This window comes from Phacochoerus africanus, chromosome 16 (assembly GCF_016906955.1).
Source record: "Phacochoerus africanus isolate WHEZ1 chromosome 16, ROS_Pafr_v1, whole genome shotgun sequence".
NCBI lineage: Eukaryota > Metazoa > Chordata > Mammalia > Artiodactyla > Suidae > Phacochoerus > Phacochoerus africanus.
Genome location: NC_062559.1, coordinates 25,172,448 through 25,190,314, shown reverse-complemented (window position 1 = coordinate 25,190,314; position 17,867 = coordinate 25,172,448). Strand labels below are relative to the sequence as shown.

General features: G+C 40.1%; 1 protein-coding gene and 1 pseudogene across 2 annotated transcripts in view; one reads left to right on the top strand and one right to left on the bottom strand.

Annotated features, from left to right (window-relative positions):
* Positions 1-357: 357 nt before the first annotated feature.
* LOC125117783 (60S ribosomal protein L23a-like) lies at positions 358-837 on the bottom strand (annotated as a pseudogene).
* Positions 838-15,720: 14,883 nt separating this feature from the next.
* The window catches only part of PTPRZ1 (protein tyrosine phosphatase receptor type Z1), a 181,335-nt gene continuing 179,188 nt past the window's right edge, over positions 15,721-17,867 (top strand). For both annotated transcript variants that reach the window (XM_047763545.1, XM_047763544.1), the window contains exon 1: positions 15,721-16,024. In XM_047763545.1, the coding sequence (XP_047619501.1) occupies positions 15,967-16,024 (58 nt within the window). In that variant the 5' untranslated portion in view covers positions 15,721-15,966. The remainder of the gene's footprint in view (positions 16,025-17,867) is intronic.

Sequence of the window (17,867 nt, the reverse complement as noted above, 5' to 3'; positions counted from 1 at the left end):
TTCGGGGTTTGGGTTTTTTTTTTTTTTAGTGAAGACTTTTATATTTAGAATTAGCCAGCTGGACTCAGTTTATTTTATTTTTTATTTTTTTGTCTTTTTTTTTTTTGCTATTTCTTGGGCCGCTCCTGCGGCATATGGAGGTTCCCAGGCTAGGAGTCTAATCGGAGCTGTAGCTGCCGGCCTACACCAGAGCCACAGCAACGCAGGATCCGAGCCGTGTCTGCAACCTACACCACAGCTCAAGGCAACGCCGGATCGTTAACCCACTGAGCAAGGGCAGGGACCGAACCCGCAACCTCATGGTTCCTAGTCGGATTCGTTAACCACTGCACCACGACAGGAACTCCTGGACTCAGTTTAAATGATCCCAATGTCGTCAGCAACATCCAAAGCATCATAGTCAGGAGCCAGTAGAACATATGCCTTCTTCTCTCCATCAGGCCTAATCAGAGTGTCGACCTTAGCTGCAGCAATGTCATAGAGTTTCTTCACAGCCTGCTTCATCCGGTGCTTGTTGGTTTTGACATCCGCAATGAACACAAGTGTTTTGTTGTCTTCTGTCTTCTTCATGGCTGACTCAGTGATAAGGGAGACCTTGATGATAGCATAGTGGTCAAACTTGTTTCTTCTGGGGGGCTCTTCTGAGGATATTTGGGCTGCTGCCTGAGCGACAGTGTTTTTGGCCACTGGAAGGTGGGTGATGCCCAGATCTTTTGCATGTGTGCGTGTGTATGTGTGGCTGGTTGTAGACACCTTTCAGTTCTGCCTTCTTGGCCTTCAAAGCCTTTCTTTGGCTTTGGGAGGAGCAGGGGCTTCCTTCTTCACCTCAGGCACCATCTTCCTGAAAAGCACCTTGTGGTATTTGTTATGCAACAATAGAATGCTAATAGTGATGGTAAGCTATTTTTACAGAACATTTTAGAACTTTCCTCTCTCTCTCTAACAAAACATTTCAGAACTTTTTCTCTACTTTGACTCCATTTAGAAGGAGGATTCCCCAAACTTCCACCATCCTTCCCGCCTCTAATTTCAATTGGTATCATTCTACGAAGAGGAATTTCCAGCTTGCGGCTCTATGAGGAGATCAGGACAAAACAATTGCTCCCTAATCTCGGGGGTAATTTACATTTCCTTTGATCTGTGCATAAAGTCACAAATGATCTCTCCTCTCTTTATATTATAAAAATTTTAAGGGTCTGGTATTTTTACTTTACTAATAAAAATATCACCTAAGTACAAATTTTGTGTTTAAAGGCATAAAAACCACTCAGTAAGCTATGGCATAATAATGACTTATTTTCTCACTTTGTGAGATATTGTGTAGGCTGATGCAGAAGGTGTAAAGAGTTTTGAAATTGCAATGATTGCCCGATCCACACTGATTTATTGCCATATTTGGCTTGTTCTTCAGTTTTTCTCAAATGCAAAAGCATGGCAGTATAATAAATCATAATTGACATAAGCCGCAAGATGAACTTTAAGCATAGGATTATTCCACTAAAGCTTACTTTTGTTCACTTTGTTTCTAATTCTAAGTAATTAAAGCCTCAATAATAACAAATATAAAAATAAATTGGAAACTTTACTTTAGGGATAATTAATTTTGGATGCAATACAATTTCTGTTTAAGTCAAGTATTGTTTTTAATTCATCTCATTGATTAAAAAATGAATCATTACATGATAAACCTATTATATTAAGGATGGTTTAAAAGCTCTTTATATTTGTCAGAAAAAACCATTCAGAGTTTCGGTGAATTAAAAAGAATACCGACTGACCATTAGCAGATGGGCATATCTCTTTTCAGTGGATATTTTAAATAATTCCAAAATTGAAAATTTTAACAAATAGCAAATTGACACAGATAATTGATAATCTACCATATAAATTTTGTTAAACAAAATAACAGTTACTTTATAAAAACACAATCTTACCACTTGAGGTTTCTCAACCACTCCTCTATCGTTGTCCTGACATGCCGAACAACGAAATTTTAAACAATATGAGTTTCCTCTACATGTATAATGAAAGTGCTTATATCTTATTGAAAGATAAAATAAAACATTTTATTTGATAAAATAAAACAGTTATTTTATAAAAACACAATCTTACCACTTGAGGTTTCTCAACCACTCCTCTATCGTTGTCCTGACATGCTGAACAACGAAATTTTAAACAATATGAGTTTCCTCTACATGTATAATGAAAGTGCTTATATCTTATTGAAAGATAAACTATATTAAGAACATGGATCTATCTTCACTTATGAGATTGAGTGAACACTATAAAATTATTACATATTTTGTCAAATTTCTCATATTTATGAAAGATGTGATAAAGATAATCATTTATGCTTTATAGAACATAGTTTAACATATCTTTTATATGTAACATAGTCTAACTTACCCAAAAATGTGTATACTAATTTTATGTTGTATTTTCCTGTCATAGTACTTTATTGTGATCTAATTTATAATTGTTTTATATGTAATAACTGGATGACATTCAATTTTTTAGTTAGATTTGACTCATAGGAGAGACTGCTTTGAAGTACAATAGCATTGTGAAATTTGCCCTGCAATCATTTCAACACACATTTAAGCTTTGTCTTTTTTTCACCTACAATGAGTTGCCTCATTGTACTTTGCAACTCACTCATCCTGAATGACAGCCTGAAAAATCAACACATCAGTCAGGATAGTAGAGAGCCCATAATTCCTCATCAAAAATCCATTTCCATAATAAAAAGAGTACATTCTTGGGCGTACCCAACAAGCTTTTCTAAAAAGTACATTGAACAAGAGCATTATGAGAATTATAGCTGAAAATGAGCCTCAGTTGCTTTTTTGTATGCATGTTTGTGCTAAAGACTTCATTTTTATGCTACATATACAGAGAACAAAATGTAACATGTGCATACATATATATGTCTCACTTAATGTCCAACTGTCTAGTATCAACCAGCGTTCATTAAATTAAAGCTTGATAGTTCCTTAAGGACAGGGACAGACATTTCTCATGTTTCTTGGTACCCACCTACTCCCCCTATCCCCATGGTGTCTAGTATAATGTACAAAGCAGGTGCTTAATAAATAGTTTTAACTGGGTTGAGGATGCCTATGGAAACAGTTCTTTTCAATCTGATAGGTTGTATGTCTGTGGGGGTTTTTTGTTGTTTTGTTTTTTTTCTTTTCTTTTTTTTTTTTTTTGCTTTTTAGGCCTGCACCTGTGGCACATGGAAGTTCCCAGGCTAGGGGTCTAATTAGAGCTACAGCTGCCAGCCTACAGCACAGCCACTGCAATGCAGGATCGGAGCCACATCTGCAACCTACACCACAGCTCACGGCAACGTCAGATTCTTAACCTACTGAGCGAGGCCAGGGATCAAACCCACATCCTCATGGATACTAGTCAAGTTCGTTACCACTGAGCCACAGTGGGAACTCCTGATAGGTTTTTATCCACTGCTAGGCCTTATGTGCTAATTAAGTTAAAGATATACATTATAATTTGTTTACTTATGTTCTCAATGCTAAATATTAGACATTTTTGTTCTGCCAAGAACAAAATGAAGATGGACATAAAATAACTCAACCATTAAGTTAAGACCATGAGTGTGATCAAAGAAAGAAAATACTGTTAATGGATTTGAGTTCCATGGAGTATACCACTTGAACACCATTGCGGTCTTTGGCTGTTCATAAAAGAGAGCTTGCCGTCTCTAGACACGTCTTGACTGAGGCATTAGGACCCACGTTCACACAGGAGAAGGGACCAGCCAGCTCCTCTCACCAAGCAGCCCACAGTAAGTTGCGCTCCTGCAGGGGACTCTGAAGAGTAGCACAGGCCTCTGTTTCCTTCCTTTCTTGGTGCGCCTCATCATAAATGCATCCTCATTCATTTTAATTATTGTGCTGACAGTTACAAAGGAAAACTGATAACTTTTAACAATTTAAAACGAAGGGAATTTCTGACTCTTCCTAGTTCTATACAGATTGTCCCTTCTATGAATAGTTGTAAAGTAACTGTCTCTAATCAAATAAATGTGATCCAATAACTCTGTTGATCCTAACTTCCCTTCTTAGGGGCTGCATAGAAGCCAAACTGAAGTTCTATTCTTCACTTTTACTCCAGCCAAAGAGAGGTTTCCCCAAACTTCTGCCATCCTTCCTGCCCCTACTTTTGATTGGCATCATTCCGTAGAGAGGAATCTTCTCAGTCTGTAGGTCTACTCAGGAAATCAGGAGAAGTTAACTGCTCCCTAGGCTCAGCGGATAATTTAACAATCTCCCAGTTTGTACAGACATCCATTTCCTCTGCCCTCCATCCAGAGAATCCCCCTTTTCAGGCATATCTTCATAATAAAATCCTATAAAAGTACACATGCCTTTCGGCTCATAATCTCATCTCTATTAATTTATCCTCAGAGAAAATAACTTAAAAGCATAACTTTATGCATTCAGACATCCGCTGAAATATTATTTACAGTAGTAAAAATTGGAAGCCAAAAATCAGTTTAAAAATCCACCATAGGGAAACACTCAATAAAGTTATGATTTGAGTCCAGATGTCCAGATGAGTCCATGTGCCTCAAAACCCACACCTTGGCTTCTGCAGGTGAAGAAAAACATTCTTTGACTGACACCACTCTGCTGGAGTTGATTCTTCCCTTTTGCTCTGGGCACCATGGCTCAATTCCAGGCAAAACCAGAACTCACTCCCATTTTGTTACTTTCCTGATTACCTTCCCGCTTGGCTGCCTACCAATTGTGGTCCTCGTCACTTCAAACCAAGACCAAAGCTTCACTTTGCTAGGTAAGCACCCGAATATGGACTGTCAATTTATGACCGTACAGCACACTTTCCCTGCGTCTTCTTCTGCTATGATTGAGTTAGCTAGAGCTGTAACCTATTTAAGTTTTTGCAGAAAGTCATATCATAAAATACTATTACCAGGCATTTGCAAGAGATATAGAATGAGGAAAACTCTCTTCTCCCAATGTCATGCCTACATTAAGCCCCTTAAGATCGAACCTGATGATGAAAATGAGCTCTAAACTCTAGGCACAGAATTCTATGTAATTGTCTTTTGGATAAGCGTGTCATTGAGGAAAATCTAGCAGTGCCATACTGTCAAGAAAAAAAGTGAGAGAATTAAACAAATAAGAGAACTTTTTTTTTGGGGGGGGGGTCTTTTTAGGGCTGCACCTGAGGCATATGGAGGTTCCCAGGCTAAGAGTCAAATCGGAGCTGTGACTGCTGGCCTACACCACAGCCATAGGAATGCCAGATCCGAGCCACATCTACAACCTACACCAGAGCTCAGGGCAATGCCTGATCCTTAACCCATTGAGCAAGGCCAGGGATAGAACCTACCTCCTCATGGATGCTAGTCAGATTCGTTTCTGCTGAGCCATGACGGGAACTCCAAAATAAGAGACTTTGGTGTGTGAAAATGTATAGAGCTACAATTCTGTTTTTTACCATATAGAAAAATAAACTCATATCTGAATTTATAGAAGGAGCTAGAATCCTAGATCCTCTCACTTCACACACTCAGAATATTATACGTCCTCATCCTGGTGGAGTCTGGAGGTTTTAATCTTCCGAGAGGGTAAGTAGATGGTAAAATGCAGCATGCACAGAACAAGAACAAATACTACTCTAAAAGCACATTTAGAGATCAAAAAGATCTCTTAAAATTAAAAGTATGGGAGTTCCCGTCGTGGTGCAGTGGTTAACGAATCCAACTAGGAACAATGAGGTTGCAGGTTCGGTCCCTGCCCTTGCTCAGTGGGTTTACGATCCGGCGTTGCCGTGAGCTGTGGTGTAGGTTGCAGACGCACCTCGGATCCCGCGTTGCTGTGGCTCTGGCGTAGGCTGGCGGCTACAGCTCTGATTCGACCCCTAGCCTGGGAACCTCCATATGCCGCGGGAGCGGCCCAAGAAATAGCAAAAAGACAAAAAAAAATTTAAAAGTATGGTTATAGAAACAGTAAACGCAATCGTTGTGTTGGAACAGAGTTGAGAAAAATCCTCCAGGAAGCAAAGAAATAAACAGGTAGGAGAGAAAATAAAAATGAAAAGGTGGGTTGTCTGTTCAAACTGCTATCACAGAAGTACCTTAGACTGAGTGGTTTATAAACAACAGCAACTTATTTCCCACAATTCTGCAGGCTGAGTAGCAACTGTCAAGGACCGTTAGTGAAAAAAAGAACTCAAACCTGGATTTTTATGAGTGCACGGGTCTATATTCTTCAGTAACCTGTTCCAGGTATGTGAAGATCTGGAAAGCCCATTCAATTTGCATGTTACTTAGAGTACATTAGTGCTGGCAGTAGAGCAGAGAGGTGACCGCCATGTCCCTCAGTGGAGCTGAAGGACCATGCTCTCTCCTCAGGCTCTTTACTTGCATCCATTGTGTCCAGCAATAGTTCTGTTTAAAACTATGTCCTCCCTGTAAAATGGAGGAATTGTAGCTCAAGTTGAAAATGGTAAAACCATTTATCATTTAGAATGACTTGTGCTACTATAAACACACGCAGCATTCATGCCTTCATGGTCTTAAAATATATAAATGTAATCAGCATTTTTCTTTTCAAAGGTTAAAAAAAATGGAAAGATTCAGAGGAGCTATTTGCTTTCATGATAAAAGCTGTTTGCCTGGCTGTCATAGTCCACCCCTTCACTCTTATCCATCCACCCTCTTCATCCTCCTGCAGAAGCTTTCAGGGATGGAGGCGCACCCCACAGATGGAGGGAGGGTATGGGTTAACATTTTGTTAGCTGTTTCAACTCTGGCAATCGAGATTTACATAGGTATTTTTCTCTGAAAGACTTTAGAACAGTTTTTAACATTCAGAGCCTTAAAAAAAGATAGCAGCACACTTATCAGAACATTCTGCAAGCATAAAACAATGTGTTCTATTGATTTTGAGTTTCTTTATGCTTTATACTCTCATTCTCTCTCTCTAGCTCTCTTTCCTGTTTTTACTCTGCGTAGGAGACATCTATTACTTACCCATATTTATTTCTCCTTTCCTTCCAAGCACTTTGGAAATCTAGTGGGTTGGAAGGGAAATGATATATGTCCTATCTCTGTGGAAATATTGCATTTAACAGTACAAAATCCACCAGCACTCTCTTTTCCCGAAATTATGAAAACACACGATGAGAAGAAGATGCAGAAAGATCAAAGCAGCCTGGATTGCTGAACCACCACATTCAAGGCAGCTACCCTACTGAGTCAGGTGAACCCTAAACTGGCTTCTAGTGAGCAAGAAATAAACTTTTTTGTCTGGTCAAGTCACAGATATTTTAATTTTCTTTGCTCACTGCTGTATACCTGAGCCCATCCTGATCTACTCATTTTTCATTATGTGTATCCTCATTTTGGTTTTCATTATTTTAATTTACCCTCATTCTTAGGTGCTTCTGCATGTTATGGAACATGCTTGATTGACCTTCAAGTTTTTTGTTTTGGGGGTTGTTTTTGTGTCTCTTTTTTTTTAGGGCCATACCCTCGGCATATGGAGGTTCCCAGGCTAGGGGTTGAATCAGAGCTACAGCTGCCGGCCTACACCAGAGCCACAGCAACAGGGGATCTGAGCAGCATCTTCAGTCTATACCACAGCTCACAGCAACACCAGATCCTTAACGCACTGAGCGAGGCCAGGGATTGAACCTGTGTCCTCATGGATGCTAGTCAGATTTGTTTCCACTGAGCCACAAAGGAAACTCCCGACCTTCAAGTTTTAATTTGCCACGAGTACATGCACAAACATGGACAGGCATAAACGCTTTGAAGAACCAGTTTCATTGGCCTATAAAGCTGGCAGGAATATTGTCAATTCAGTTTGTACTGCGGTGCTCACTAGAGGATACGGTAAGGACGGAGCTACCACCTTCCTGTGGCTGACTACATTCAAAGTGTGTTCCTGGGAAAAGCACACGTACTGGAATCAGAGAAATTTGATTTTTAATTCCAATTATACTGTCATAAGTACTCTGACTCTGCATAATGCTAAACTCTTTTAGACTTGGGAAACATCTGCAAAATGGGGAAAGGATATAATATCTAATTTGGGGTTTGGGAGTGATTAAAGATAATGGATGCAAAAATATTTGGCAGGACATTGATAGTCAAGTCAGTAAAGGATAAACATTACTATTATTATAGGCTCTTTTCTTGATAGGATTTTGGAAATTCACCAGATGCCGGGGGTTCAGGGGAGAAAACAGGGTCTTAATGGGGTCCCTCTGGTCTCCAGTCTTGATGTCACCTTCTGCTCAACTATGCCGATGTCCCAAATCCTTTCAGGGTTTTTTCCCAAAATGTACTTAGATAACTGAAGAGAAACACAAGCCAGGATTCTTCTCAGGCCACACTAATCTTATTTGGGCAGACAGTACATTTGAATTCCTGGGAGGGTGTTTATTTCCCACATCGCACACTTCATTTTGCTGACATTTGACATGGGACAAGCTTTGTAAAGCATATGGGAAAGCATGTAGGGACACATTTCCAACCATGTAAATCACCTGGTCTGAGTTTAGTAAGGGATTAGTTGGCATAGAATCTCTTAAGCATCTTCAGGGAGAAGCAATAAAGATTAATTAGGTATAGGGGTTCACACCCAAGGTCTGCTACGATCTATGTGGCTAGACAAATCATTTTGCCTCAGTTTTCCCAGGAGTTTGGGAAGATGGCAGATTTACTCACAAAGGTTTGCTGGAGGGTTAGGCAATTATACACGACACCTTTAGAACAATGCTTCGTACCTAATAATTGCCATGTACATGTGGCTACAATCACTATTATTATAGGAGATAGAATAAAACATTGGCCATTCATTAGTTTTCTGGAACTTTGGTTTATACCAGCTTCTCAATCATATTATCTGTTCGAGTCTCATTCCTTCTTATGAGAGTAGTGAGATCATCCTCTAGGGGTATGGGCATCCTCAGCTTTTATTTCTATTTTAAGGAACCAGGAGAAGGTGTCTAGAATCATGTATAAATAAAAGCAGGTACTTAGGGAGAATGGCCAATGGCAAATGTCAGAGTTTTGCAACAGCCCAGAAAAAAGAGGTGTTTCTTAACTCAAAATTCAAAATTAACTACAGGCCAGATACAGCTGCTGGAAACAATAAGGAAACCCAGGCCCAGACTGTTCTCTACTGAAATGGAATCAGTGGAGAAGAATTGTGCAGGGAAAGGAGAGAATAAGCTCCCATTAGGCTGAGAATACATGGGAGGTGTTCTAGGCCTGCTAGCCATGCTGTTAGCTGAAGAACAAAAACCACCAAGTAAGTGCTAAGTCAAGGCAAATGTCTTCTGAGCTGTCTAAGTCTGTTTTCCAAAAGAGCCAGCCAAAAAAAACAAGGGAGAGGGGATACCTCTTGAATCTGAGGGTCTAAATTAATGTCCAGGACCTGACAGGGACACATCAAAGAGCTCCCTGGAAATGTGTTATAAGCAGGCAAGGGAGGTAGCTGGGTGTATCGGCCAGACAGTTGTCCTTCTTAGATAAATGAATTCACACATACATTTATGAAGTTCAGAAGATTTCAGCCCCATGAATTATTTAAGGAATGACAGAGAAAAGATGGAACTTAAAAATAAACTGTAGGGCTTAGTGACTGATTAGATGGGGCTGGTGAGAAAGAAGGGGTCCAAGCAACTTCTAAGGCTAGTTTAGGTAAAATAGTGAGGTTTTCGTTTCAAGAGTGATGCACTTCTAAAACCATTAGAATGTAATTTTACACCATTTAAAGACCTCTATAAATAGACTGGGGAGAGCAGAACCTTGGTGTTAGTGGTTTGAGAGAAATGGGAGGTAAGGAAGTGGACATAATGATAATAGTCTCTTCTTACAAGAAAATTATGATGAAAGACACACCTGGTACACTAACTGTAATGAGACTGTGTGGTCAAGAAGAGATTTTTGATGGAAAAATATTTAATAGCTTAGTGAGAAGAAGAAATCGGGTGAGAGAGATTCAAAGAAATGATGGACCATTGGCTCCAGAAGGGTCAGGGGGTTGGGAACAAGCTTGAAAGAACGAGCATGTAGCAAGAGAAGAGAAACCTCATTATCGGGGATTAGAGGAAAGCAGTTCTTTCTACAAGTAAAGGGAAGAGATTTGTTCTGGTCCTAAAATCAAACCTGGCAGTTATAGTGAGATAATATTTTTGGCTAAAAAAATAAAGGTTAACAAAGCGATTTTTAATGCTGTCGAGGGTAGAATGGTTGTATGTAATTTTTGACTGAAGATAGGCAAGAAACAACTAAGTGACTATTAATTGGGAATGTCGATGCATTTAAAATAGAGCAGCTCATTGCAATGACCCAGTCCAATGCTGATTCTCTGGTTTGTAAAACTTGATTTACACATTTGCTTTCTAGTCTAACACTGTCTTGGACATTTTTCAAGGGTCTAGAGGGCGAGCCAAAGATTGATTTTAAATTAAGCTTGTAGGAAGACTTCGAATCCCATGCTTATCTCTGGTAGAACAGGGGGAAGTGTGTTTTCACCTTTAAATGGCAAGAAGATGAAAGTAGCAATAAACCTGAATTTGGCCATGTGGATCCCATTAATCTGAGGACACATTCCTTTGGAACTTATTTGAATAATTGAGTACAGGTCATGGTTGTTAGGGGAAAAGAGAAATATAATTATTCTATTATGTTTTATAATAGAGATATCCATGGGGTGGGGATAAGGGAGTGCCATATACAGATGTTGAATATCAGTCATTAGCCCACGACCAGTTCAATGTAGAAGAGGAACTGCCTCTCCCATTCCGCTTAGTACAACTAAAAATTATCTTAATGTAACCAACAGCTAAGAAGTATTTTACTTCTAAAAAAAATAACAATTGCTTCCTCAGAGTGTAAATATTTAATTGATCCAACCTAATGACTTCTCAAATATACTTGTCAATGACAATGGATAAAAACAAGCAGTAAGGCCAAACAGGAGCAATTGACTACTGGCAAAGTATAAGAAGTACAGATATTTTACTTCCCCTTTAATTCCATGTTTTATTCAGTGATTCTATAACATTTTGCAGTTTCCTAGCACTTCCATTGAATTTATGAGTTAAACAGCTTCTGCAGATAAAACACCCCCCTTCCTCTATCTGCCTCTATCTTTATTCTTGTTAGGTACACTTTGGAAACAATTTGCAGAGTAAGGAAACTTAGGGGAAATCATAGACATTTCACAACCACAAATGACCAGCTCTGACATTAGACAATTCCTGGACATACAAAAGTGAAATGGTCAGATTTAGCAAATAAATATATAGAACACCCAGTTAAATTTGAGTTTCAGATAAACAATGAACGTTTAAAAATAAAAATATGTCCCAAATAGGAGTATGTTAAAAATTACCTTGTACTAAAAATTACTTACTAAAAATTATTCACTAAATTTATTTGTTAATTTTAGTGTATTATAATGCACTAAGACAAGTATTTTGTCTTAACAAATTACTCCTTGTTTAATCTGAAATTCAAATTTAACTTGGCATCCTATATTTTATCTGGCAATCCTCTGCAATGATATTTTGTAGTAGTTATATTTTTCTTTCCCATCTGACAGTTCCTTTATGGTAAGGATGGAGTAATTCATACTTGAATGGTCAGCCCCTAAAGCAATGCATGATACATAGGGGTACACAATAGAAATGTTTTGAATGAATGAATGAATGTCAAGGATGACTTTTAAAGAACCAATAGAGATATTTACTCTGTAGTTTGTTTTGTTGGCATAGCTCAACAAAATAATTATTATTGGTACCAGCTAATGAAAGACATTTTCATATATTTAGGTATGGGGAAGTCATTCTGGCTTACACATGGTTTGGCTTGAACTTTATGCTACCTAAAAAAATCTGTCTTAATGGCCTGTCAAACATGCATTGTACATCCGCTTTAAGCGTCAAATAAAGAATGCATTTAAAAATCAAAAAGAAAATCATGGACTTGGAGAACAGACTTGTGGTTGCCAAGGGGGAGGGGGAGGCAGTGGGGGTGTTTTGGGAGCTTGGGGTTAATAAATACAAACTATTGCCTTTGGAATGGATTAGCACTGAGATCCTGCTCTGTAGCACTGGGAACTATGTCTAGTCACTTATGATGGAGCATGATAATGTGAGAAAATAGAATGTGTATACGTATGTGTAACTGGGTCACCATGCTGTATAGTAGAAAAAAAATTGTATTGGGGAAATAACTATTAAAAAAAAAAACAAACAATGAAAGTACCAGCCTTTGGGACAAGAAAACAGTTACCTCTGTTGACTTCAAACAACCAAAAATAATCAAAATGTGGTTCAGGTATTCAAAATGGAGCCATGTGGCCATTGTGGATGTGGTTCCAGACATGTTCCTGAATCACCAAGAACTTGCATTTTCTACACTGTATCAAATTCAAGGATACCACCAGCCATTTTCAAAACAATATCTGCTAGCAGCTGCCAGCTGCAACTTTGTGCTCTCAAGGTCTCCCCTTGTAACTATGCAACCATTTCCAACCCCAACCAATTGTTGCTTAATAAGCAGCTTTCTTCTTGCCAGCTCCAATCCCAGTTCTGGATAAACAATTTATGTAATTTTGCCAGTTTTGCCTATAAAAGCCTCCCCCATTGTGTAGGCTAGTGGAGCACAATTCAAGTGCTTCTTGTATCTGTGTCTTCTGAGGTATAGTCTTCAGTTTGGTACAAATCAAACTCTCTTCTAATCCTTAATATGCACTGTTTATTGATTATTTGCATTTGCATTAGAAAGAATGAAGCCAGAATTCCAGCCTCACCAGGCTTACCCCTTTGGCAACTGGTACAAGCTACAGCACAGCTGTTCTCTTTCTGGCTATAACATGCAGTGGATGGAAATGGACATAACCTTCTTTCTCCACAAGAGAACTCTGGATGCCTGCCTGAAACTCGGTTATATTTGAAGAAATCACAGATCTGGCTGAAAAGTAAAATGAAGACCCACTAGAAGATCCTTCATTTAAATATTGAGGAATTGAACAAAGTTTATGGTGAAAAGAACTCCATGCTATTTCATGAATTGCCACTGGTGACATCTGGATAGAGTTCACCCTAAAATCCCAGATGAGATCCCCAAGAAGCAAGATAGCCATTAAGCTACCCAACTATGATATTAATTGTATCCTGTTTTGTTATTATTTTTGAAAAAAAAAAAGTATTCTTCTAGGAATGTACTGAACTCTGTATGTAAATACAAACTTCTAGGACTTAAGTATGATTTATATGAAACAGTAAACTGTAAATAAAAGTTATCAGCACACATACAAACACAAAATATATCTTGAATATATAAAAAATAAATAGAAATATGAAATATGTAAATATATTTATAAATATATAGAAAATATATCTGGGTCTTTTTATCTATACATGGATAAATAAATAGATGAAAGGTTCAGCCAGTGAATGGAGGCATGTGGTTTTAGAGGCTTTTAACTTTAATAATGGCTAATGTCTATTGATCAGGTAACACATCTCAAAAATGGTCATGACCCCCATAAAATTGTGAAAATTGAGTTATAATATTTTTGATATTTCCACCCTTTTGATGCCTTCTCTTCCACACCTGGACTATTGCAATGGTCTATTTTCCAAGGACTAAACCTCCTAAGCCTCCCACTCCACTGATCTCCCTGGGACTCTCAGATCTACCCTAGCAGGTCCTCCAAATCCCTTTTCTACTGCTATGACTCAGTCTTGTAGAATGGGTGCCATCCTGCTCTCAGTACAAACCTCAGTAGCAACTTGACTACTCTCTCAAGGGGTGTTTTTTTACCTTTTCAGGTGAATGACATGATTTGAAACTGTGAGAACAGATTTAGCAGAGACCACAGGATCCACCTGCCCTTTTTATCAGAGTAACTTTACAGTGCCATTGTTTTGTGATCTAACTCAAACAAGTAAGAGGGAAGTAACAGTAAGTTTTTACTGCTGGATTATTCTGGCAGTCTAGCCTTAATAATGGAGACCTCTCAGAAGACCATGTGTGCCCTTCAGCAAACCAAGCTTCTAAACAGATGAAGTTCTTGGAAATTTCTTTTATGGTTACCTCTTGCTTAGTATGTCAGGTATAAGCTTCTCTGCTAGGAAATCAACGTCCTCACAGTTCGACTCCACTCAATCTTCTAAAATTTAATTCAAGTTGTTTTTATAGCATATAGCATCTGCTGCTTTCATTCTTGTCTCCACCCATTTTGACATCAGTTTTTTTCCAGCCAGTCCTTCTGGAGTAACTACACATTTCTAGGAAATCTTTTCTGCCTACTCCGATCAATAGTTAACACTTTCTCTGACCTCTCAGAGCATTTCTAGCTTATATACACACTTTCTGCCATGCAAGCAAAAATTTTCTTCCTAAGTGGAAACGCTCATGAACAGTTATTAATCTCCATATAATTCTTGAAAAAGTTGCAACATTTCTATTTCTATTGACAGGAAGAATAAGATCAAGGACAATTTCTTAGTATTTATATGTATTCTTGAATAAATATTCTACATGGATTTGAAATTTATTACACGACTGTAATCAATTCCTGAAGCGATAGCAAATTGCACCATTAGCTCTGCATCTTTAACTTGGTGCTCAGAGGCTGGGGATGTTAATGAGGACCAATTGTAACACCTCAAAATACAGAGCCCAATTTTGAATGTGATAATCTTTCCTTAAAATTTAAAACCAAAATACTATTTTTGAGACAAGAAGAGGACACACGAAAACACACTGCACAGATAATCTACATCCAATGCTGGGTAAGAACACAGGGATCATTCCAGAACTCGAATTTCTGTGTCTTAGAATGGACTCCTGAAAGGCTACCAATAGGGTCTTATATAAGGAGAAACATATAAACCACAGCAGAAACAAGCACGGACGGTGTGACATTTCCAGCTCTGAGGCAGCACAGAGCACGTGTTATATATTTTTTTGGTACCTCTTTCCACCTAGCAATTAGAAAATTCCCCTTGCGACTGTGTGCAGGGAGGTACTTGGGTAGTTAGTTCCGTGCATCGCCGAAGGACCACTGCTGTTGAAAGTTCCTCCAGGCAGCTGTGCACAGCGGGACAATTGATTGGGGCATGGGTAGGGTCTGAATGGTCACAATCAAGGCCAGAGATTACTTACAGTCAACTGCCCTGAAGGAAATGGGGTCTGAAACCATTTGGGTGATTTGGGAAACGGAATTTTATAGAAAAGGGCAAGGGGAACCCAGGTTACCTAGGCACCCCCACCACTTGCTGGCTGTACCCACTCAGCATATGCAGGAAACAACAACAATCAAAAGAAAAACCTTTCCAGGGGTGCACCCCAAAGGTCAGTCTCTGGCTGTGCCGGACATGGAGGGTCTGGCCTCATCTCTTTCAAAGGCATGAAGGAGTTTTAAGGAAGAGACATTTTCTCCGCGAAGATTCTAAACGCCAACGGGTTCCGCAAACTCCAGGGCAGCGAAGCTGCGGGCAGGGGCCGGGAGGAGGGGTACCGCTCTGGGATCTCTACTCTGGGACCCGGCCCCCAGCCGCAGCCGCGCCCCTCCGCCCCCAGCGCGCGACCCCGGCCCGCCGCACGCTCCCAGCGGCGCAACGCCCCCGCCCCCGCCGAGCCGCCGCGGCGCGCACAGCCGGGCCCGAGCGCGCACCCGGCACACAGCGCTCAGACCGCGGCCGCCGCCGGCGAGGGAGACCGAGTCCCGCACGCCCGACATGCGCCTGGGCTAGCGGCTCCCGGGCCTGAGAGCAGCACACGTCCTCCTCTCGTTATTCTCTCTCTTCTCTCTTCTCTCTCCGACCCCTCCCTCCCCAACACACCAGTCTGTGCACTGGAGGAGGAAACCTTTCCTTGGTGCCCCCTCCCTCCGCACTCCAGGCAGCCGAGAAGCCGCGCCGTGGGGGCCCCCGGACCGTCTGGAAATGCGAATCCTAAAGCGCTTCCTCGCTTGTATTCAGCTGCTCTGTGTTTGCCGCCTGGGTGAGTGATAAGACCTCCGTGGGGTTTCCCTTCTGGGATCGTTTGGGACGCGGGTGGGGAGATTTCAGAGCTTTGGGTACTTGCTGCCGCGCCGCCATCTAGCAAGGATGCGAGAGGGACGGCGGATTGGGGGTCCCACGGTGTCGCGGCGGCGCGACGGGTGTCCGCGGCGTGGGAGAATGCGGCCCCTCCCCGCCTCGCATCTCCGCCGCCGTCTTTCTGCCCGCGGGGATGCTGCTCCGGCCGCTCAGAGAGGGAGGTTTGCCCATCACAGTCCGGTCCTCGCAGCTTTTCTCTCCCACCTTGGCAAAGTGTGGAAAGAGCCTTTTAGATACACATAAAACGATAAATACAACCACAGTGCGGGGCAACCTACTATATCCCATTCTTGCTGTTAAGTTCATGCTGCGGATATTAGGGACTTTATTAAATGCACGTGTCTGATGCGAATTACCCACACACACCTGAAGGGCAGGAACAGGAACAGGCACCAACTTGACTTTTCAGTGTTTTTCAGTACTTTTAATTTAGTCACATTCAAGTCTGGGCAGTTAAGTTAAAAAAAAAAAGTTTGGATCAAAATTTCTTTCAACGTTCTGCCAAAGCTGCTGCAGTCAGAGAGCTGCAGGTCGATATCGTTATTCAGGGATTCACATCTCACCCATCACCTTCTAGTTACACATTTAACACTGAAACTGCCTCCTGAAATAGCCGGTTAGGATATTTACCTGGGATGCAGATTCACGTGTTCCAGGCATTTTCCAGACAGGATTTTTGAATTTTCTTAAGAAGTATCTTTTTCCCTCATGACATTTTCTGTCACAATGGAATATAATGGGTTTGGAGACATTAACTTGAAAGTTAGAAAATGTGCCTCAGTTTGGGAGTACATATTTTACTCTTTTCAGTTAGAGGATCCTAATTTTTATTTTAAGATGGTTCATGATAAAATAGTTATTAACCTACATTTTCATCCAATAGATGGTGCTGCTGTTGGCACAGTATCCTTTACAAAAAAGAAATCATTTTCATGTCCTAACTAATGAGAATTGCATTGTAAATATGATAACTGCCCACAGCTCACCAGATATATGGATGTAATTTAAATTCTGAAAGCTTTATGAAAGTACTCAGGGATAATGTGATGCACACCGTTGATGTTTAAGACTTGCAGGGAATCTGGTCCTGGTTTTCTCTAAAACCATACAGTTGATTCTGGAGAGGGGAAGATGTTTGTTTTTTTTAAGTGCTGTGGTCATCAAATACACACCTGTTGAATTTACGTTTCTCTTACAGATCTGTCTTAACAACAGAGCCAGATCCTCTTGGTACTTAGATTATTATTTAAAGTAAATCTCACTGTAGTATAAAAATAAACCAGAGAATATTGATTCCTATGTCATCTAAACTGCATACCCCCAAGTATATTGTGGATTTTAAAAATTGAGATATAATTAGCATGGCATGCAATTCATCTTTTAAAATTGTTCAGTTTAGTAGGTGTTAGTGTATTCACAGAGTTGTGCAACTATCACCACCACTATCTAGTTAAACATTTTAATCACCCTAAAAAGAACTTCCATTCTCTCTGACCCTACCTACCCTATTAACCACTAATCTACTTTCCTTTTTCTATAGACCTGAGCATTTCACATAAATAGAATCATATGACATGTGGCCTGTGGTGTCTGGCTTCACCCAGTTAACATAATTAGCAAGATTCACCCATGTTGTAGCATGCAGCAATAATACTTCATTCTTTTTTTGTGGCTGAATGATATTCCATTTCTGTATACCATGTTTGACAGTCTTTTCTCGATGAAGCATTATTATTAGCCTGTTT